Here is a 23,311-nt window from a genome sequence, read left to right as displayed (position 1 = left end):
ATTAATGTTCTATGACCACCAAGTCCAAAAGCTTTTCTAGCAGCCTCTAGTCAATGGAGGCTCTTCAGCCTGTGTGTGTCCTGGAGCTCTTGGGCATCAATCAGTCCGGTGAAGTCTAGAGACCCCTCCTCAGAATCATGTTCTGAAATCCATTAAATACATAGATTGCAAAAGAAACCAATTCTATTGAAACAATCAAACAAAATTCATAGGTCCCAACTCTCTCTATTCAACTTGTCTCAGCAATCTCCAGACTGGAGATCACTTGAAGCATTCTCCTGGACCTTTATTTGAAGGACAAGTGCCCAGACCAGCTGCATTCACTCCATTAGTCTCCCCCGCCACCACTGCCACTGCCTCACCACTCTGCTCCTGAACCTGGCATGGCTATCTCCACGGGCCCCAAAGTCGCCTTCAGATTCTTCCTCCATGACAGACTCTTTGAGGGCAGGGAATAGCTTTCTCTCTGTTTATATTTCTATTTCCAGGACTTAGCAGAGGGGCCTAGAACGAAGTAAGCACTTATAAATGTCTGTTGACTTAATGCCAGATTAGGAAATCTTGTTCCAGGTCCAAAATCTTTAGCCTGGGAGTCAAGGCTCTTCTTATGTGCCTTCAACCTTCCCTGAACATCTTTAGATGCAAAGTCTTTTCACTGTCCCCCATACCCGGGATGCCCTCCCTCCTCATCTCCTATCTCCTGGCTTCCTGGGCATTTTGTATTCATAGCCCCTGGCCTTAGTTTGCTATTTGGCACCTAAGAAGCTTTTTCATTCACTTCTGCCATCTCAGGGATCCTGGGCAAGGGGTTCCTCCCTCTATAGAATAAGGATAATGAGCGTTAGAGGCCATCAATTCTAAACATCTTATTTTACTGATGAGGAAACTGAGGTCTGGAGAGGTTTGCTAACCTGCCCAAAGTTACAGGACTAGTGAGAATCTGAGGCAGGATCGCCAATCCACTATTTCCTATGGCCTTTCTTACCATGAGGATCGAATGAGAGAAAGCAATGTGTCAACTGGAAAACCCACAGGAAACGGAAATGTGAGAGACTGATGCGAGTACCAGGAGGCCCAGGGGTGTATCTGGGCTTTTTCCATATACCCCCGGCAGCTGCTTTCTGCCACACTACAGGAGCGCCTAGGAATATCACAGCTCCTGATCCAGATGAAGAATTCTGGAGCCCAAGTCAGCGCTTAGCAGGGCACCTAGCAGGTGCTTAATAAATGTTTACTAACTAAAGAAAACTTCTCATGCGAGCACATGCACAAGAACTCCCTCAGCAGGAGTTTCCCCCCCCCCATAAAAACACCCACCTAACCATCCCCGCCCACTCCCACTGTTGCTCCTTGAGGTGCCCATCCTTCTTGGACAGCCAAGTGCCAGGTAGCAGCAAGGGGGAAGGTCTGCCATGGCGAGAGTGGCAATGACAAGGGGCAGGAGAAGGCCCTGGGAATGGCAGGGCTCATTCTCATGGCCCCAGATTCTGCCTTCCCTACTTCTCACCACTCTCCTGCACGAGGAACAAGGAACAAAAAAGAAACAAGCAGTTTTGCTCTGGAGGGGCTCCTCACATGCCGCTGCCAGCAACTGCAAAGGGGAAAGGGAGGGAGAGGAGGAACAGGAGATGAGGAACAAGAGGAAAATCCCCCCCTGCCACTCCGTCCTCCAGCCCACACCCAACAAGCCTGCCATGGTGGGCGCAAAGGGCTGGGGCCATTCATGCCCCCTCAGCCCCCTTCTCCCAGGGGCTAGACCAGGGCAGCCAAACCACAGGGCATCCTGCCTCACACTTCCACCTTCTGAGCCCTGCCTCAGCCTCCCTCTCTCCCCCCAAGTCTCCAAGGAGCAACAAGAGAGGGAAGGCAGGAGAACAAGCTTGTCACTCTCGGCAAAGCTCTCATTATTACCCTGTTCTTGCAAGTTAAACCAGGAATTAGTGGCAGAAGTGGAGGGGGAAGAAGGAAAGCATTGAAAAGGAGGTGGAGAAGAGAGAGAAAAGGCCATCTGGCTGGGGGCAGCCAGCGCCCTTTCTCCCTGGAAGCAAAGAGGAGGGGCTGGGAGCCAGAAGCCTGGCCTCCACCCACGGCTTCCCCTCTGCCCCCTCCTCCATTCTTAGCCCAGACTAGAAGGTTCTAACATGGGCCCGGAAGGAAGGAAGGCAGCCAAGGTAGGATGGCCTCCCAGACTCCTCCCTCCTCACTGCCCTCAGCAAACAAGAAAGAGGCGGGGTGGGAAGCCTGAGGTTCCTCGGGGCAGTAAGGGAGGTGGACTTCTGGGAGAGACCAGCTAATATTCGGCCCTTCACTTTACACATTAGAAACGGCTTCGGAAAGGGGGAGGAAGACTGGCCCAAGAGCGGAGACTAAAGCCTGGCTCCCACCTCAGGCTGGCCAGAAAAAACAAAGGCCTGAAGGGAAAGAGAGAAACCCGGCTACTTTCCAGCGTCTACTCCCAGGCTCCTTGCCACTAGATGGCAGCAGCAAGGAGAAAGGGGAAAAGGGGGTCTTTCTAGTCCCCGCCTCATTGAAAAGCTTGAAGGAACCATAGTAATCGGCTAGCCTGGCATCTTCCCTTTACAGATGTGGAAACTGAGGTCCAGAGAGGAAGTAACAAGGTCTAACCCAAGGTCACACAGCGACAAGGGCTAGAAACATGGCGCAGCCTCCAAGGTGAGGTGCTGCCCATTGCTTCCTAGTTTATTGTTCGCCGATAAGCTCCTGTCCCGGTCCAGACTCCTCCCCTGCAGAGCCCCGTCAGCCAGCCACAGGAGACGGGCTTTGGACGCCAGGCAAGGAAGCCACACCTCTGCAGCCGCCATGTTCCGCCCCCTCCCATCTTCTTGCCCCCTTCTAGCAGCTTCTCTGATTAGTTACTGACTGAAGAAAGGAAGGAAGGGAGGGAGGGAGAGAGAGAGGAAGGAAGGAAGGAAGGAAGGAAGGAGGTGGAGGACACAGAAAAGCCCACCCAGATACTCTCACTCTGGCTAAGGGACTCTCCCCCTTCTTCCTCCTCCTCTTCCTAGCCCCGCCTTAACTGCCAGCAGCAGAACTGGGAAAGGGAGGATTAAGGGAAAGGGCTGAAGACAGAGACCAGAACCCCCCCCCCCATCTCGTCCCCTCCCCACTGGCAGCAATGAGAAGAAAAAGCCTCCAGCCACACCTCTCCCACACTCTGGCTTGGGGGGGAGGGGAGCACCCCTTCTCTTCCAATTCTAGCATTTTCTAGCTTTAGCCAACAGCTGCAAAAGGAGGGAGGGAAGGAGAAAGGAGGGGATGAGAGAAAGCAGCTCCTCCCCCACCCTCTCTGCAGCCAACATGGAGCAGAAGCAAGAGGCGGGGGAACAGGGCCAGAAAGCAAGCCTTGCATTTCTCCCCCTTTTGCTGGGTCCTGGGCCCCTGGCAGTGCAGGGAAGATACTCCCTTCCTCAGAGTAATCTGTTTAAATGCATCAAAGAAAGTCCATGCTATTACAAAGGAAACCAATTCTACTGAAATGCAGTTCTCAAAATATTTTGTAAAACAAAGTCAGAGACCCAAGGTTAAAAGCTCCTACGTGTAGCCCAGCTCTCCCATTTTATGGGGAAGGAGACTGAGGCCTAGGAAAAAAGCTGATTTGTCCAATTCACACAGTGACTGAGAGGCTCCCCCCATGATTCTTCCCACTGATCAAGGACATGGGAAGTGATGGTGAAGGGGAAATATAGCAGTCATCCTAAGGTCCCCTGCGCTGAGAGTGCTATAGTTCTAACAATCTATCTGTCCATGGTCTAAAGTCTGGCTTTAGGATAGTCCTACAAACACTGCTGACTGTCAGATACATAATCTGCTGGTCAACAATAACCAAGTTCATGAGACACTGGTGAACAGACTACCCCTCAAATCCACCTCCAAGCCATCAAATGCACAAGTAGTAGGAAGCTCTGGTCTCTCTGGCTTTGTCCTAGAAATTAACCTCCTTGCTCCTGGTTCTTTGCTAAATTCTTTTGGAACTTAGCCCACTTTAACTGGCATTACAATGATCACAAATCGTGCCCCTTGATTTGGAGACGGGTTCAATGCCGCAAATTCTTTTGAGACACCTCTTGACACCAGTCTGTGACCCCCGACCTTTTGGGGGTCTCCTGAACCTCAACAATGAAGTGGAAGGAAGTTTGGGGGGAGAGCCTTTTGCACTTTTAGCTAATAATTCCTCCTAGACCCTACAGCAGCAACAAGAGCTAGGCCACTGAGAGAAAGGGAAGAAGAAAGGGTGGGAAGAAATCTCCAACGCAACTCCACCATCTCTTCTCTCAGCCCTGTGTCCAGGAGGCTGTGCTGGCCTTCAGAGACTCTCTCCCTCCTCATTCCACCTTTACCCAGAGGCCACAAGGAAACCCAAGGGACGGGGATAAAGAAATTCCGCCTTCCCCCACCCTTCTTCCCTTCCACAGGATATCCTTTGGCCCAAAGGGATCGGACAGACGAGAAGTCTACTCAAGTCTCCAGCCTCCATCTCAAATTCTCCCCCTGCTCCAGCCTCACACTCCACAGGGAAGGAAGGAGAAAACACTACTCCTGAGTCTTTACTTCTTGCTTCTTACATGTTCTAATAATGAATAGTGAGTGGTGATGAGTCAGTCAGCGAGCAAGCATTTATGGACAGCTTGGGGTATGCCTGGCCCTCTGCTGGGTCTTGGGGTGGAAAGGAGGAAGAAATAAGCCCCATTTGCTTTTATTCCCAGCATGTCTCCAACTACTGCCCACTGCTGCACAGGGGATGGGGAGAAGGAGAGAAGAGAAGAAAGAAAAGTCTGTCATATTAACTTTGACACACAGAGCTACTACCATTATCACCCCCCACACACACACACACATCCAATTCTTTGCAGGAAAAAAGGAGGGAGCTCCCCAGAAATCTTGTTCCCATACCTATCTCTGGTCTCAGGCTTCTGCCCTTCCTACCCTAGAGCCTTCTTAGTCTATTCTAACATAATTTGCCATTATTCATGAGAAAGGCGGGGAAATGGTGGCAAGAAAATTCATCTTGCTATCACTTTGCCAAAGTCCTTCTTCTTTGGCAAAAAGATCAGTCAGTCAATAAGACTGCATGGTGATATAGGGGATAGAGCACTAGGCCTGAAGTCAGAAGGACTCAACTTTATCAGTTCAAATATGTGCCAGGCACTGAGTTAAGCACTGAGAATATTCCAAAAGGCCCCAAACAATCCCTGCCTTCCAGGAGTTCCCAGTCTACCGGGGAAGACAACATGGAAACAACTACCCACAAACAACCTACATACAGGCTACACTGGAAATAAATCAGAGTGGACAGTTAGAGAAAGAAGAGGCCTGGGAAAGGCTTCCCGTCCAGCGTGGGATTTTTATGGGGCCTTGAAGGCAGCCAAGGAAGTCAGGAGGCAGAAATGAGATAGAGCATCCCAGGCCCTAGGAAACAGTAAAAGGTTCAGAGTGAGGAGACAGAAGGAGGTCAGGGTCACGTTTGAGTACTTGGGTGAAGGAAAGGCACAGACGTGTGACTAAATGGGAAAGGGAGGCAGGACAAGTTAGGAAACAAAGGATTTCATATTAGATCTTGGAAGTGACAAAGTTGAAGAAAACAAGGGTTAGAGTTTAACATTGGGATCTCGCTCCTCTCCAAACCCAAAAGATTCTGTTCCAGCCTTTGTGCTGCTTAGCATAGGACTTGATTTTATATATATAGTAGGTACTTAATAAATATTTATTAACTGATACTGTTGAGTTTTACATTTTTAAACCTGGAAGAGACTTTAGAAGTAAGATACTCCAACATCCTTATTCTGCAGACAAGGAAACAAAGGCACTCCAAAGGAGTTCAAGGCCAGAGAGAATTAGAACATCTCCCAATTCCCTATGTGAGTGTTCTTTTGTGGACACCGAGGACACCCTAATCAATGGAAACAAACATTAAGGAAAAGGGGGAAGAAAAAGCTCCTTTTAATGAGCCTCTTTCCCCAGTGCTAGCAGCAGCAAAGGAAAAGAATTCCTAAAAATGATGATTTAAAAGGAAAAAAAAAAAACAAAGCAAAATCTGGCTACTGTATTTCAAGAAATCATAAACAAATCACCCAGATTTCTTAGAGGCAGGTAGCAAAGTAAAACTGAGCAATTTACAAACATTTCCTCAAAGAAATCCCAAAGGAAAAGCCCTAGGAACAGCCGAAGGTCTCATGCCAAAGAGAAAGCACTGCCAGCCTTCAGAAAAGAAGCTGTTCTGGTGACAGGTCTAACAGGGCTTTTGCACATGTGCAGATCACCTAAGATGGAGGCCCTACGGGAGAGCTGCCAGGCCCTCCTTCTGGGAGAAGACAGTTGGCATTTGCCACCACATGGCTGGGAACAGCTTTTTCCACTGGTCGCCTGCCCAGAACTGGTTGTGCCTTTAAATCTGCAGGATGGAAGTGCAGTTCCTCTTTCTGGTGACTTCCATCAGAAGAGGACTCGTTCGCCCACAGCATGGGCCCTAATTATGTGGGGTTAAAGGGAGCTGAGGTACAGGGGATCCCCTAAAATTGAAGGAACATATAACTGATGAAAAGTTGAGTCAATGGCAAAGACACAGTGGCGCTTCCTTCAGGGTAGTGGAGGAGCTGTGAAATGTGACATAGCTGGTTTTCAGGCAGTGGGACCAGAAGCATCACTGTCACACAAAGAGCCACAGTCAGGGTCACAAAAGACCTGGAAACTTCTAATATGAGGGGGAGTCTTGGAACACTATATATTCCAGAAGACAAAAAAAATACAGGTTTATATCCAAGGATAGCTTACCTTGCAAAGGTGAGTATAATCCTACAGGGGGAAAGTAGATCTTTAATGAAAGAAAGACCAAATATGAGGAGGAGCTTTGAAATGAAAACATAAGATTCAAAAGAAACCAGAAAGGAAGTACATTAGAGCAGCTGGAAGGAGCTCTATGATGATGCAGTGTTAATATGCTCATTAAGAGAGAAGAAGCACATATCTTTTCAGAACCTTAATGCCCTCAAAGTTTGGGGCCAGAGTTAAATATGAAAACCTGAAGTCCTGGGGCTGGCTTGGTGTTGTTCTGAGGTTTTTAAGAGGGAAAAGACAAAGGCATATACTAAAGAAAGGAACTTGTTGTTTGTCATAAATAGAGTGTACAAGAAGGGTGGGAGAGCAGACAGCAGATGAACCTCACTCATCTTTAAAAACACACAACTGTGGGCTGAACACACACACACACACACACACACACACACACACACACACACACAGAGAGAGAGAGAGAGAGTTTGGAGGAGAAATACACCAAACATAGAGGAAAACATAGATGAGGAAGGGGTGGTTAAGAGGGAAGATAATATCAAGGAGAGAATAGTCACAAGCAAAATAAACTTCCTGATCCTAAAAAGACAGGGAAAATGAAAACAAAGGACCAGAATCAAAGTGGATCCGTGCTGTCCGACTCAAGTAGAAGCTGGGGCCACTAACCTGTATATCAAGGATCCTCGACTCCCAAATTGGCCGAGTTTTTAAATGAAATGTATCACTTTTTTATTTTTATTTATTGTGTAAAATATCTCCCAATTGCATTTTAATCAGTCGCATTTGGGAAAGGACCAAACATTTGATTGTCTCTTAGACAAACAAGGAATGACTGAAGAAATTTTGGCATCTGAATGTAATGTAATATTCTTGAGCTACAGGATGTACATCCCACTCAAGCCAACTCACCACTTCCTGATCAGAGAAAGATCCAGGTTAATTACTCTATACTGATAAGACCTCAGAAACTCTCTCAAAGAAATGCTAGTTAATGATACCATCAAAGAATCTAGCCACCCTATTATCCAGATATCTATTGGCTACTGGGTTTTGAACAAGGAAACTCAAGTGGAGCAGTACATTATACCATGAAAGTAAGAGGCCTTGGATCGTCTGCCAGGCAGGCAGTGCTTGGACTTGTGGAGTGAATAGTAGCAGATTTCTACATCTAAGACAAAGAAAAGACTTTTCATTTGTACAAGTGGATTTTACCATTCTGAGCCTATGTCCTAAGGAATCTTGAGAGCACCGGTCATCATCGTACAATGGCTAGTGGAGAAATTGGTTGGAGCCAAGAACTGGAAATATTTACTGGACCCTGATGACAGCATTGTCACAAAAAGGACACAAGAAAAACGTGAGAATAGACTAATGAAAATGATGTATCGGCCCGGAGGATGATGGTCTGGAGCTATCAACTGACAATGAACAATTCTCAAAAGATTAAAACCAGAGGCAATTACCTTTCTGAACACAAGGACTATTACAATCAATATTCCTGGGGCATAATACCAAATCATTTCTGGGTTATGTGACTAAGGATTGGATACTTTCCCTGATCCTGACCGTTCAAGATTCTCCACAATATTAATTATGGGTATTCTAGTGCATCCAAGCCAGAAGGCAATGTCATAACCTGAAAAAAAACTGAAAAAAGAAAATCCTTTCCAAGAGCAATAGGAGAAAGTAAACAAAAAGAAAGAGACCTCAGGTTGCTATCCCTACTTATCCACCCAGTAGCCCTAGGCTATTTCTTCCTCAAAACCTAGTAAAGGTTAAGAGAATGGTAAAAAAAAAAAAAAAAAAAAAAAAAAAAAAAAATTTGCATGAGAGCCATGCACTTTCCACTTCCCCAACTTCCCTTCCCCACCCCCTTCCAAGATACAAGTTCTGCCTTTAGTATCCCGGATGATACGGCCTTGTGCTCCAAAGTAAGGACAGAAGGTAAACGAAACAGTACTGAATCTGGGGGCACGAGTCCATAGCCTACTTCAGGCTCTGAGGGGCATGCTGTTCCCTTAGCAATGAAAGGGAGAATTTAATTTAGAAACAAAGTCTCTACTGGCTCTTCAGGGGACAAAGTCACAGTGACACAATGTTGCTTAGGGTTGGGTAAAGAGTGAATGTAGAAGATAAGGCTGGATAGGGGATCCTGCTGAGGGCCTTGAATGGAAGGCAGAATTGTTTTCATCCATATGGTGGGCAACACCAAAACAGAGGCAAAGTGAGGGAAAGCTCCAGGTGGTCTTAGTGAACCCTCAGCTTTGTGGTCTGTGAGATATTAGAAAGCAGAGCTCCAGCTGCCCTGTCCAGTTCTGTATTCTTTGAACAGCCCCAAGCTGCCTATGTGTGGGAGCTCAATAGTGACAGAAGCTAAAGGAAGAGGAATTATGGCTGGCCCTGGATACTTCTGTTAATCTGTCACCTGAGTCCTATAAAACCCTGGGGGGATTGAAAGAGAATATTTTCGTTCTCTAGGCCCCTTAGCAGTCACCTCCCCTACCATAGGCAGCAGGCCAAGAATCAGGACCACAAGGCCACCGAGCCTTCTCTCCTGTTTCAATGGTCCTTAGTCTGATTCTAAGACAAACGAGGCCCCGCCATCATCATTTCCTAATTCTATGTCTTCAAGGCCAGCAGCACTGGTTCCATGCTCAGAAAAAGGAAATCTACTATGACTCAGCTCCAAATTTCCTATCTCTTAAGCAGCTGGCTCAGGAGCATCAAAGAAGCTGCCACAGACCAGAGAAAATGTTCCATCCCCTTCTTTTATTGCCCATTCTGGGGTTCTTTCTCCTTCCTAGCAGCAACAGCAGCAAAGGGGAAGAGGAGGGAGAAGAGGAAAAGAGAAACCTTTAACTACAAATTAGAGAAAACTCGACAGCCTCCTTCCTTCCTGCCCTGCCCTCTCTAAGTATTTCCATGATTTCATCAATTGGTGGAAAAAGGGTTAACCCTATCCCACACCCCCAGGCTCTTTCATAGGAAGGTCAGAGCAAGTAAAGATTAAATCTGAACTGCTCTCTCTTCAGTCAGGGCTCCCTCTGCTCTCCTAGGCTGGGCCTCCCAAACCTAGTGCCTGTAAGTACAGCAAGCAAAAAAAAAAAAAAAAAAAAAAAAGGCAGCTATACCACATGTGGCCTCTCTGAAACCAGAATGAAGGCCCTATAGCTAGACATGTCTCTCACCCAACTTCCTGTCCCGCCTCCTGCCCCTTCACCTTGCCAGCATGTTTTTCCATCAGCCATTGGCTGCAGGGATGGAAGCAGAGACCAATGGGCAATCAGCTCCAACTGCCAACCAGCTCCAACTGCCTTTGCTATCCAGGGCCTCTGCAGTCTCTTCCAAAGTGAGAATCCCAGAAAAACAGGAAGCCATTTGAGAGGTCACCTAGGTCATACCTTCCCCTCCCCACTTCCATTGGACAGAGAACACTCAGATTCAACACCTCGGTCTAGGTTCTTTCTACCCTATAGTGAAGGAGCCAGAACAGAAGCTTTCCAGTAACCACCATGTTCTCCTGATGACTGGGTGGGGGGAGTAAAGAGGAAGACAAGAAATAAAAGGTAGAAAAGAAAAAACCTGCTATGGTCACCCTCTCCTATGCCAACAAGAAGGAAGGAAGAGAAACGTAGGCCCCACACCATCACTCATCACTTTGAGATCTCCCCTTCTCCCTGGCCTATTCTGGTATTTCTACCAGTAGACATTAGCAGCAAGGGGATAGGAAAAGCTATCCTGCTACCTTTTGAAATTCCCCAAGGACCTTTCTCCTATCCCAGGACTAGCAAAGAAGTAGTAGCAGCTACAGAAAGATAGACAGGCTTGAGGGGAAAAGAAAGAAGCGGAGGGAGAAAAGCATCTTGCTAAAGCAAAACAGAATGAGGATGTTCCCAAACCTCCTCCTTTATGGCTACCAGCAGCAGCAAGGGGAAAATAATAATGATAGCTAGCATTTCTCCAGCATCTACTACGTGATTTCACAGGAATCCTGGGAGGGAGGTGCTATTATGATTCCTGTTTTACAGATAAGGAAACTGAGGCAGGCAGAGGGGAAGTGACTAGCCAGAGTCACACAGCTAGTAAATGTCTGAGGCTACACCTGAACATTTTCTGACTTGGGGCCATCTAAGTATTACTGTAGTGGCTAGAAATCTAGGCCTCCTTCCTGAATTCAAATCTGGCCTCAGACACTTAATAGTGGTGTGACCTTGAGGCAAGTCACTTCACCCTGTTTGCCTCCGTTTCCTCATCTGTAAAAATGAGCTGGAAACAGAAATGGCCAACCACCCCAGTATCTTTGCCAAGACCTCCCCCCATCCCCAAACAGGATCATGAAGAGTCAGACGTGATTGAAAACAACTGAACAACAAAACAACTTCCTAGCTCCAGGACTGGCATTCTCTCTAACCATTGTGTCATCTCCATTTCAAAGATGAAGTGAAGTTTATAATCCAACTTCTCTGTTCGTTCAGGCAAGGAGGAAGGTTTTCCTGAAAGAAGTAACCTTTGATTTGGGCTTTAAAGGATGGATGGGAATTCAATAAGCAATGCAATCCTGGGGAAACAACCTAAGAATTACGGAAAAGCACGAGCAGAGGCACCAGACCAAGCCTGGGTAGCCTTGGAAAAGGGCAATCCATTTTGGCTACAGCATAGCTCCTAGGGAAGATAGTACTAGAAGATAAGGCTGGAAAGGTAGAACTGTTCTACACTGGAGGGCTTTGAATGCACTGAATGCTGATCAACAGGAGACTACGGATGATTTTTTTTAAAGAAAGAAATGCCATAATAAAATGAAATTGAATTCAAAATAACAACCACCAAAAAGTCTTTTTAAAATGCCCTAAGTCTTTCTCAGTCCTAAGTTCTGTCTCCCTATAATGTGAAGGGTGGATTCAAAAAGTGAGTAGGACAGGAAACATTCCCAGAGCTTCAGGAACACAGTCACGGGTGCCAGGCCTACGGGCTCGAAAGCAGGAACATGAGAGGAGCCAGAAGGCCCAATTGCCAACATTTCCTTGTTAGACATGAGATGGAAAAGCAGCTAAAGAGAACCACTGGTTAAAAAGAGTATAGATGGAGAATGGGAATACTATTGCCAAATGGACAGAGGTCCAAGTTTCAAAGAGGGTTTGGGAAGCCAGTGATGTGCCATAGCATGGAAGAGGATGTTGAGTTATAGATGCCCACGGCATAGTGCTGCCTGGAGCACTGGCCTTGGAATCGGGTCTCTCTCTCCATCTCATACCCCATCCCAAAGCAGGAGTGCTCACCCTGCCCCCCTCAGGCTCTCTTCCACGGGAAACTCGGGTATGGAGGTCTGAGAGGCAGCTTTGGGAGGAATATGCATGGAGGTGGTGGAAGGGAAGGCACTGAGTGGCATTTCTCAGGAAAGCAAATATATAAAGACAAAAAATCTCAGCCCCTTGAGGAAGATCTATATTAAGGGAGGGAGAAAAGGAGAAGCAGGTCATATTAGACGGGACAGAATATTTTCTAGGCCAGAAATTCTTCACCCTTTGTGTCTCGGGGCCCTTTGGCAGTCTTCTCAGAAAAATGCCTTTAAGTGCCTAAAATACCTTGAAAGGACATTTCAGCAAAGAATCTTGCTCTAGATGGAGAAAGACGAGTATGGCTAAATTGCTAGCCCTAGCCTACCCCACCATCTTCAGTGGTTCAGCCTCCTCCCCAATCACTTCTGGAGACCTCCCTCTCCTTCACTTCTCTCAGTCCCAAGGGGCATCTGGCTGCCTGCTGCCTAGGGAACTCCCAACCTTTTCATATCCTCCACTGAATATGAAAAGAACTGAATTCTCCAGTTTCCTATGCATATGCACATAAGAAATAGGGATACTAGTTTCTAGATAACAGGGTTTGCTCAAAATCCAATCGCCCCCTTGCAGGCTTCTCTAGCTCCAGAGATGGCCAACCCTAGGCTGGGAACCCTTGGTGTAGTGGAAAGACCCTGTCTTACCTCCAGAACCCAAAGACTGAGGGGACAACTTAAGCTCTTCCAACTGTTTTCTTGAGGAGGTCACAAATTAGCAACAAGAGGAAGGAGGAAGAAAAAGTTATTCTCACTTGTCTTGGGTTCTTTCTCCCAAAATCTCACCCTATTCCAGCTTATTCTATTGACACTCATTGTTTCCAAAGAGAACACTCTTAGGGGAGAGAAAAGACACAACCTGTTAGCACCAGAACCCCACAAATGGTTCTCTTTCCTAAGTCCTGGTAGTAGCAAAAAGAGAAGGGGAGAAACCAGCCCAGCTCCAAAGCCATTTTCTCACATCTCTTAGCATCACCACAGGAGTAACTAAAAGGGGAGGGAAACTTGGCTACCAATTTAGCCTCACCCACAACTTCAAGCTGGCCCCCTTTTTCTGCTATTGGAACCTATATTAATATTAGTCAGTGGTCACAGGGAGGAGAAGGAAAGAGAGAAGAGGCTACTCCTCCTCTCAAGCTCTTCCCAGAATCCTCTCCTTAGCACCAGCACAGCAGCCAGAGGGAGCAGTAGTATAACCTTGTCATTTTGCTGGTCAGTCCTGTGTACAATGGTTATAGAGCAGCAGAGCCAGAAGGCACCTTAGAGATTAATCAATCCATTCTTTTCATTTCGGAGATTTAACAAACTATTAAGAAAGGGGGTGTTTTGTCAAAGGTCTTAAGAGTCAGCTAAGGGGAAAGCAGAAGTAAAACCAGCTTTCTTGCCCCAATCCAGTGCATTCTCAGTATCCTCCTGACTAGTCAAGGAAATGAGGACGAGGGGAGAGAGACCCCATACACCCTCCTCAATATGTCAGTGACCCTCCTTTGCCAAGACTCCTGGGGCAAAGAAGAGAAAGGCAGAAAAAGGACCTGCCAGAATCACTCAGACTGGGCCCAGAAACAGGAAAAGGAAGGAGGTGAAATCCCCCCTTGTAGTTCAGCACCTCCAAGAAAGAAAAGTGCCAAAGAAGCCAAACGCCAGTGCCCCAGCCTATTTCCCAGCCCCTGATCCCTCACTCCTTTTTCTATACTGGTTTCTCCCACTAATAATCAGGGATAAGGGGTGGGGCATGGGGGTGGAGGGGATGAGGAAGGGAGAAGAGTGGGTACTGTCCCCTGCCTTGCTCCCTACAGCAGCGAAGGGGAAGGGGAAGACTAGGAGAAACTTTAGACATCCTGTACAGGCTCATCCCTTCTCCAGATCAGCAGCAGGGAGAGTGTGGTAAGCCTTACCCCTAACTCCTCAATCCCCTTTTCTTTCCCCATATTAGTCCTTCTTCCCCCTTTTCTAGTATGTTCGCTCATTACTAAATGACCTAAATGGAGAAAGGGAGAAGAGGAAAGCTCCCCCCAAACTCCTCCCTCTGTGAGGGGGTGGAAAATAGAGCAGTCAGCCCCCCTCATCTTCCTCTCTAAGTCTAGCATATTCTACCATCAATCACAAGGGAGAAGAGGTAGAAGGGTTCCTATCTCCCAATCGCCAGTCCGGCCCTCCTTCTAGGACTCCTCCCTCTCCGCCACAGCCTGTGTCTCGAATGTCCTCAGCTCCGCCTCCACTTCTTCCCCCTTTTCTAGCATGTTCTACATGAGTCATTGGGCTCCATGGCGCCACCCCCAGGCTCCTCCCTCTGCGCCATGCCGCTGGCAGCCCAGCCCCTCAGCCCCTCAGCCCCTCACCCCCTTTTTTCTGGAGTGGTCGGAGGCTGGTACCCTTTCCAGCCTCTGTGCACTTGACTGTCGGGTGACTCTTCCCCCAAACCCTTTTTTCTTTCTAGCCCTTCCCTAGTGAATCGGCTGCAAGAAAGAAGGAAAGGAGGAGAAATGGTGGCTAGGCTTTTGTGTCTCCTTTCTCCTTCCTAAGTTTTAACTAGCTACGGTCGGATCCTAGCACGAATTTGTGAATTTACCAGGAAGGCAACGCAGCCAGGGGAGCAGCCTTCCGCTCCACATGGCTCCCCCTCAGATTCAGCAGCAGCAAAGGGAAGGGGTGGATTCGGGGGAAACAAAGGCGAGAGAGCCATGGGTCTTGGGTACCTCCCAGCTCGTTAATCAGTACTCAATACTGATGGGTACTCCATGACAATATCAGCAAGAAGAGGGGAATACGCTTTAGCGATCCTTTCCCCTCTTCTGGAAGTTCTAGCACCAGTCCCTGAAAGGAAGGGAAGGAGGAAAGTCCCATCCTCCTAGGCACCATTTTCACTGCCTCCTAGACTCCTCCTCCCTCTCAGACACCATCAACAAGATGGAGGAAGGTGGAAAAAAAAGAACCCTTTGCAGCCCTACCCCCTTCCCTCCTCTCCTCTGCCAGTAGGGGTCAGTGGAAGCAAGGGGAAGGATGCTAGGGGAAAGACAAAGGTTTCTTCCAACACTAACTGGTGCAGCGCTAGGCAGGACCAAGCGCTTGCAGCCTCATGGTGGCAGCGGATGCTACTGCTGCTGCCTCTGCTGTAGCAGCAGCAGCAGCAGGGGAGGGGAGGGAAGGGGAGAAACAACAGCAGCCTTCTCAGGGGTACCATTAGCAACAAAAAGGGAGATGAGGAAGAGAGGCAGGTCACTGTCACAGGTCATGGTAACTTCCTGCTCCCTTCCCTTCCCTGGAAAAGCAGGAGCAAGAGCAAGGGCAAAGGCAAGTGCAAGTAGCCATCCCGACCCACTGACTGATACTGGTTCCCACTCCAGCCTCTTTCCACTTCCTTCTGAACAGAATGTAGCATGGCTGGGTTGTCAAGTAAGGCAGAGAAATCCCCATCCTTACACTGTGTCAGCCACTCCAGGGATACTGATCCTGCTAACAGCAGCAGCAACAACAGGGAAGAGAAACAGAGGGAGAGAGGAAGTGAAGAGGAAATAAAAGAATTCCACTTTGTCTCTGCCACTTACTTCCTTTCCCTTTCCTTTCTGCCCCTTCCCTGGTACAATCAGCAGCAAAAGAGGAAAATCCATTTTAGATTCTCTCTCCCAGGACATAGCATTCCCCTCTGATTTGAATCTCCCTATTTTTCCCTCTTAGTTCCCTTCTTACTCCTTGTACCCAGTCTCTGCCCTATTATAAGTCGCGGACTCTGAGCCATTTAAGGGTCAAAGTTAGGGGGACCCTTGCTTCTATTGCTACAACTGCTTTGAAAGCAACAGCCAGAGAAGAGAAGGACATTTTTCTTTGGACACAGAGGTCCACCTCCAAATCAGATGTCTTTGTCACAAACAGAACAGTGAAGGGCCTAGAGCCTTTTACTTACTCAGAGATCTAAGAATGGAGGAGAAAAATCCATCTTTATTTTCACTAATCTCAAAATGAAATTTACCATCTCCTTCAATTATTTTAAAATATGATTCTGAGCGTACCCAAGGGAACCAAGACACAAAAAATGCCAAGAACCCCTACCCTGGAAGACAGGGCCATTCCAATATTGGTTGAAGAGCTGCTGTATCACAGGAGGGTTGTTCGATTCAACAGAACTAGAAACTATGGATGGTAACTGGAGAGAATTGGATTTTTATTTGGATAAAAGGGGAAATCTTTCTAACAGTTAAAACTAAGCCAAAGTAGAAGAGATTGTTTCAAGAAAGAGCAGGTTATCCTCCACTTATATAATTGGAGAGCTAAATTGTTCATTACTACCCTCTAGCAATATAATGAAAAATGATGTTATCTAAATTACTTTTATAGTTAACACTATATCAAACTACCAAGTTGCTTTATAAACAAAATAAATCAAGAAGAACAAAAAGTAAAGAATTTTAAAGGAAATAATGAAAAAACAGGAATAATTAGATCTCGAATCTCATTATGAAACAAAAGTCATCAAAATTATTTGGTTCTGGTAAAAAAAAAAAGTTAATCACTAAACAAAACCTAAAAACAAATAACTCCAAAAGCCTAGGCTCCTATTGGACCAATGGACAAAGGATGCATAATTTTAAAGGAAAAGTCTTCCAAATCAACCAAAATCGTTAGGAAAACTGGAAAGTTATTTGAAGAAAATTAAATTTGGACTAGCATCTCTCCATATCATAATCTAGCTTTCTACCTAGGCCATCTTTCCCTATCCAGAACAACACCTTCTGAACAACACTTTCAGAAATTATGTCCCCAGCTCCTGGAAATTAATATACTCAACTTTCGAAGTCCTGTCCTGGAACTGAGTTCTCTTGTTTAATGTCTTAAGAGGCATAAAATCACCTCATTCACCATATCTAGGGAATCTCAGACCAAACTATTTTCACATCCTTACTCAGTTGTCACCTGGCCACCTACAGCCTGCTTTGACTTGCACGTCCTTTCCCCCAACCCCTCCAACCTTCTTCTGTGGACACAGTAAGTAAATCAAAAATACTACCATTACTTCTGGTTAGAGCATGTCAGTGGGCTGTTCTAGGAATCAATTCACCATCTTGGGGACTTCCCAGGCCACCGCTATTCTATCTTGTAGATGTGGACTGTGGCATTTTGTATTTGTATTCCTATAGCTGACAATCAGGCAACTGTACATACTTAAATGTTTTGTGATTCATATTCTGAAATAAGCACCATTGAGATAGTTGATTTCAGTCAACAAGCATTTCTTCAGGTGCCTTCTAGCTGTAGATCACTTGGCTAAGCACCAGGATTACATAGCTAGAAAAGGGAACATTACTAAGTCCCAAGGAGCTGGCATTCCTCCTGGGGGAGGGGACCAGACAAGTAAACAGATGTATGTGTACATATCAAATAAATACAAAGTCATTATGCTGGGGGCAGTGAGGGAGCATTCCCATCAGTGGGAATACCAGAAAAGGCACCTTGTAAAAGCTCACACTTGAATTTGCCACACGGTTGTCATTATGTCATTATAGTGGATATGATGTGTTTCTTAAAAAAAAAAAAAAAAACTATGATGAATGTATATATTGGATTCCAAAGATATGAACTAAAGTTTTAAAGGTTAAACTATTATTCAAAGTATGCATCTTAAAAGAAAATAATCACAAAACCTTGTTACCTCATTAGCCAGGTTGATAGTTTCAAGAGCCTTGTCTTGACACTGTTCCCAGTCCCAGTCTAGGTAAATGTTAGCGAGCAGTCGAAGAACTCGAGACTACAACAAAAACATACACAAAGTTAAGGGAAAACGGCATCAAAATAAGACAAGCTAGCAAGCACTTAAGCAATAACAAGAGTTTTTCCTAACCCAGAGAAATCATTAGAAAAGAGGACATCATTAAAGGCCGCCATCATCACAGGATAGATGTCATTTCTGGGGGATACTACAATCAGCATGCTACCACATTACAAGGCAAGACATTATTTTGTGGGGGAAAGAGAACACCGAAGAACTTTACATTTTAGGTTTCTTTATATCAAATCTCCTAGATAGTTATTATTTTTTTCCATAATATCTCACAGACATTCAAGTACTTTCTAGGAGACAATTGGCCTCTCCACTTCATACTTTAGAAAACTAAAGCATAATGATCAAGAGTCATTTTACTATCTCTTATAGAACAATATCATGTGTAGCGTTGCTTTGAACCTATCCAGTCTGAGACAAAAAAGAAAAAAAAAAAAAAAAGACAAGTGCCTCCCACCCCAGGAGTTGATGAATGTTAGCAAGCTACTTTCTAAAGTGCTAACAAAAGACACCTTACTAAATCTAGAACCACACCAGCAGGACAGTGTGTGCCCTGCTGCCTAGGAATCACTCGTAAGCAGATACAATGAGAAAGACTGGAGAAATGACTTCGGTAAGATAGGGGCAGGACTTTTCTGAAAATCCTATTCTTTTCTTTCTTTGAATAGCATAAAGGTTTATTCTATGGATTGACAATTCTGGCACCAGTTCTATACAGAATTAAAAGACACTAAGTCTATCAAACCTACATGTGGTCAAGTCTGTAATTTCCATAGCAGAGTCTGGTAAAACTCAATGTCCAAGGCATCTGCATAAAGGTGTATCTCTCCCCTTTACACAGTAAACTTACGGTAAGTTCTTTTAGTATTAAAGAAAGTATTCTATATGCTTTTTTACACAATTATTTAACTTGTGTTTGTAGAAAAGAAATCTGTTTGCAAGGTCAAAGAGGAATAAAAAGAAACATGGGAGAACAAAGATGTTTTCTAATACATTCTCACAGGAAAAAGTGTAGAGTAGTAGTAGTAATAATAATAACAACAAGCATTTATATAGAACTGTAGGGAGTAATAATCATAATGATAATAATAAACTTATATAGAACTATAGAGAATAATGATAATAATAATAAATATATATAGAACTTTTAAGGTTTTCAAAACTTTATAAATATCTTCCTTTATCCTCACTAAAACCTTGGGAAGTAAATGCTATTATTATTCTGATTTTACAGATGAAGAAACTGAGGGAGACAGGCTAGAGAAGGGAGGGAAGATGAAAAAAACCCAAGCATTTATATGATGCCTATTATGTACCAGTCATTATGCAAAGTGTTTTATAAATATCTCATTTGGTCTTCACAACAATCCTGGGAGGTAGGGGTGCTTTATATTTGACAGCTGAGAAAAATGAAACAGACAAAAGTAAAGTGACTTGCTGCTGACACATCTAGGAAGTGTCTAAGGCTGCATTTGTATTCTGATCTTCCCAACTCCAGACCAGCCCTCTCTGTTCACCATACCACTATGCTGAATGCTGGGGATGTAAACACAAACTATGTATTCTGCAGTTCCAAGATATACCTGGCAGGCTGAAGAACACACATTGTTTTTTGGGGGATTGGGAAATTTCCTTTACTTTGATCTTGCAAGTTGCATCCTCCCCAATATTTCACCTGTACTTAATGATTCTCCTTCCCCACAGAAATTGTTCCAAATCATCTTTTCTCTTTTTATGTCCCCTCCTCTCCATGTCTCTTTTAGCTGAGGGCTTTGTCCCTTACTTTCCTGAGGAAAATTAAAATCACTCTACACAGGGTCCTTTCTTCTTCCCATTCTTTTCATCTTCAACTCTATCCTCCTTTTCCCTTAGTTGTTGACTAAGATGTGGCCCTTCTCCTTACCTAAGACAAGGAAGATTCCAGGTGAGAGACTCGGAAAGAAACATTTTTGTTCTTTGACATGGTCAATGGGGAAATTTATTTTGCTTCACCATATATGACTAATAGGAACTTTATTTTTATTATATTCTAAATTGGTATGGTTGGGGGGAGATTAGGGTGGGAAAGAAGGTACATTTTTGCTGATTATATAAAGATAAATAACCTACGAGTGTCTTATTATATTTTGGTCCTTAACCTGAACCATTATACCAGTGTGAGTCAGGCCCAGCTCAGAATATTTTACATTAGTCCACAGGATTGAATTAGAATGACCTCATAGTTGGCGTAGGGAAAGGAATAGGTGGAGGAATGGGAGGCATAGGTGATATGAAAGGTTTTATACTCAATGACCACCACGTTTCTGGGAGTGTATAAATACTGCAAGTCCTCATAATAGGACAGAACCAGAACCCTATTGATCTTGCAGAATTAGGAAGTAAAGCTATCTGCTAACTTTGGGCAACCAGAGATTGATGTGGAATGTGCTTTGGGTCTTTAAGAACCATGTTCTGAAGATGATAAACAATGTAAAAGAGGGCTTGCTAAATTTGAATAACTTTGCATGTGGGGGTGATTATATTCTCCAGACCCAGACCCAGACCTGGGTCCTTCCTGAAAGCTTTTATTTGGGGATCATCTAAAAACTGTGCTGAATGGAGTGTTTGGCATTTGTATATGGCATTGGGGAGTGGGGGGGTAGAAGAAGGGTATTAAGAACTGTGCTGTATGATCTTTGTTAAGACTCTTTAGTATGAAGCACTTGAAAAAAGAACATTTGAACCTCCCCAGAAGCCCAGAGAACTTCACAGAATCAGGGATTGAACTAATGTGTTGATCTCATCCCAGGTGATGAGTTTGAACACATGTGTGAAAGGAAGAGACAGAGAAAGGGTCATATGGTTAAGTAAACTTTTTTTTTGTCCAATGTTAAATGGTCTACGAGCGTTTCATTTTGTTCCAATCCTGAACCATAAGAACGGCTAGGATCAGGTTTGTCTAAGAACAGGCCTGAAACTTGTCATTCTGACCTTCATGACATCTCTTGAATATGGCCCTTCTCAGATGCTACCAACCCCTGGGATGCAGGTTCTCATTTTGAAACTCATGGCTGGACAATTACCATAGCCTGCTGAGGTGATCTATGTGCCTTAAGTCTCTCCCCACTGCAATCTTCCATTCAGCCAGTAAAATGATTTTCATAAAGCACAGATCTGATCATGTCACATCCCACTCAAAAAATGCTCAAAAAATGGATTTCTGTCACTTTCAGGAGCAAATACAAAACACCGTGCTTGGCATTCAGAGTCCTTTGGAACCAGTCCCCTCCTCCCTGCCATTTACTCTTCCATTCAGTGACACTGGCTTCCTGGCCATTCCACAAATAAGGTTATAAGATGTTATAATCTCTCCACTCTGGCTCCGAGTCCTCCAGACCTGGAATGCTCTCCTTTCTCTGCTTTGACTTCCCTTGATGTTCTTTAAGTCCCAGCTAAAATCCTACCTTCTACAAGAAGCTTTTCCCATCCCTCTCATTACCAGTGTCTTCACTCTATTCCCATGTATCCCATCTACATAGCTTGCTTTATATGGGGGCGTGTGTGTGTGTGTGTGTGTGTGTGTGTGTGTGTATTTGTTTGCATGTTGTCTCCTCCATTAGATTAAACTCTTTGAGGACAGGAACCATCTTTTGCCTCTTTTTGTATTCTTTGAGCTTAGTAGCACAGTACCTAGATATAGTAGGCACTTAATAGAATACAAGCAAAAACAAGAACAATCCCTGTCTTCAAGAAACATACAGTCTAAAGGAGAAGACAATACATAAAATGAAGCTGAAAAGGAGGAGTGAAGGTAAAGTAATCACATGAGGACAAAGTGGAGAATTCCAGGGAGTCAAGAACTGAGCCAAGATTTTCAGGTGAATGGCCATTCCATTTGAGGAACTGAAGGATAAAAAATGAAACCTTAGAGTTGTTTCAATCTGCATTTTTCTTTTTTTCAGGGATTTGGAACATTCTTCCATATTGTTGACATCATACATTTCAAAGCTTCATTTGAAAACTCTTCCTATCCTTTTATCACATATCTATTTGGAAATAGTGCTTCTCTTGGTACCCATTTTGTATCAATTCCCTAAAGATCTTGGCTATCCTACTGTTAAGATATTTGCTTCAAACATCACTACACACACACACACACACACACACACACCCTGTACCGCCCCTTAGTTTACTGTTTTCTCTAACTACATTGATTGTGCAAAAGTCTTTCAATCTTATGTAATTGACATTGTCCATTTTATCTCCTATTTACCTCTATCCCTTGTTAAGAATTCTTCCTCTAATTGTGAAAGATTTCTCTCATCCTTTTTATATATTCATTTGGAATTTATTGTGGTATATAATATAAGATGCATTAAGATCTAACCCTATTTTGAACAGGATCCTAATTCCCAGTTGTCCCACACAATTTTGTGGAATAAAGAGTCAATCCATTTATTTGTCTGTTCTTGGGCTTTTTTTTTTTTAATTTTTTGGAGGCAATCAAGTTTAAGTGACTTGCTCAGGGTTACATAGCTAATGTTTGAAGTTAGATTTGAACTCAGTTCCTCCAGAGTTGGGGGCTGGTGCTCTATTAGGCCCTCCAGCTGGCCCATTCTCAGGTTTATTTAACACCAGAGGACTATGTTCCATTGCTTCTGAGATTTATTTACTTAATCTGTTCAAATAATCAACCTTTTTTTTTTTTTAAATCTCGTATGACAGAGTTTGTTTGTTTTATTGCTTCATGGTATTATTTGAGGTCTGGCAGTTCAAGGCCCCCTTAATTCTAACTTTTCTAATGATTCCCCTTGAATTCTAGACCTTTTGGCCTTCAAACCTGAAAACTGCTGTGGCGCTATCTAGTTCTATAAAGAATTCTTTTGGCTATATGGTCTATCACCCTTTTTCTAAGGGCAGGGAGCTATTGAGTAAATCAGTCACAGAATCCCACCTCCATTTCAAGCAAGTGACAAAAATGTTGTGTCAAAATGTGAAGGCCTGTTAACTTAATGAGAAGAAATTACATCTCTATTGAATCAGAGAGAGAATTGAATCAGAAACATGTGTGTGTGTTATTGTGCATTTATTAATATATACATTGTGACAGTAGTGTTTCAATATAATTGTTCTTTTTGTAAACCTTTTATATTTTATGTACAAAAAGAAGCTGATTCTGAAGAGGTATCTATATGCTTCACTAGAAGGCCTTAGAAGGGAGAGACAGACAGACAGACACACACACACAGCACTAAGAACCCCTGCTTTAGGTTACATAAAGAAAATGTCCTAGACCAAAAAGAGTGACAGGAAATGTGTTTGGATTGGCTGAGTAAACTCTCATCCTATTAGTAGTTTATAAAACACCAAGGCAGTTTAGGCCTGAGAGATTCAAGTGTCTGGCAGAATGGAGAAGGAAAAAA

General features: G+C 44.4%; 1 protein-coding gene across 1 annotated transcript in view; it reads right to left on the bottom strand.

The window, feature by feature from the left end:
- TEX11 (testis expressed 11) overlaps positions 1-23,311 on the bottom strand; it is a 113,800-nt gene that overhangs the window by 54,269 nt on the left and 36,220 nt on the right. The window contains exon 7 of the mRNA XM_051969186.1: positions 17,781-17,876. Within this exon, the coding sequence (XP_051825146.1) occupies positions 17,781-17,876 (96 nt within the window). The remainder of the gene's footprint in view (positions 1-17,780; positions 17,877-23,311) is intronic.

The sequence above is a fragment of the Antechinus flavipes genome, chromosome X (assembly GCF_016432865.1).
Source record: "Antechinus flavipes isolate AdamAnt ecotype Samford, QLD, Australia chromosome X, AdamAnt_v2, whole genome shotgun sequence".
NCBI lineage: Eukaryota > Metazoa > Chordata > Mammalia > Dasyuromorphia > Dasyuridae > Antechinus > Antechinus flavipes.
Note: the sequence above shows the minus strand (reverse complement) of the source record. Positions and strands in the feature narration are given on the sequence as shown.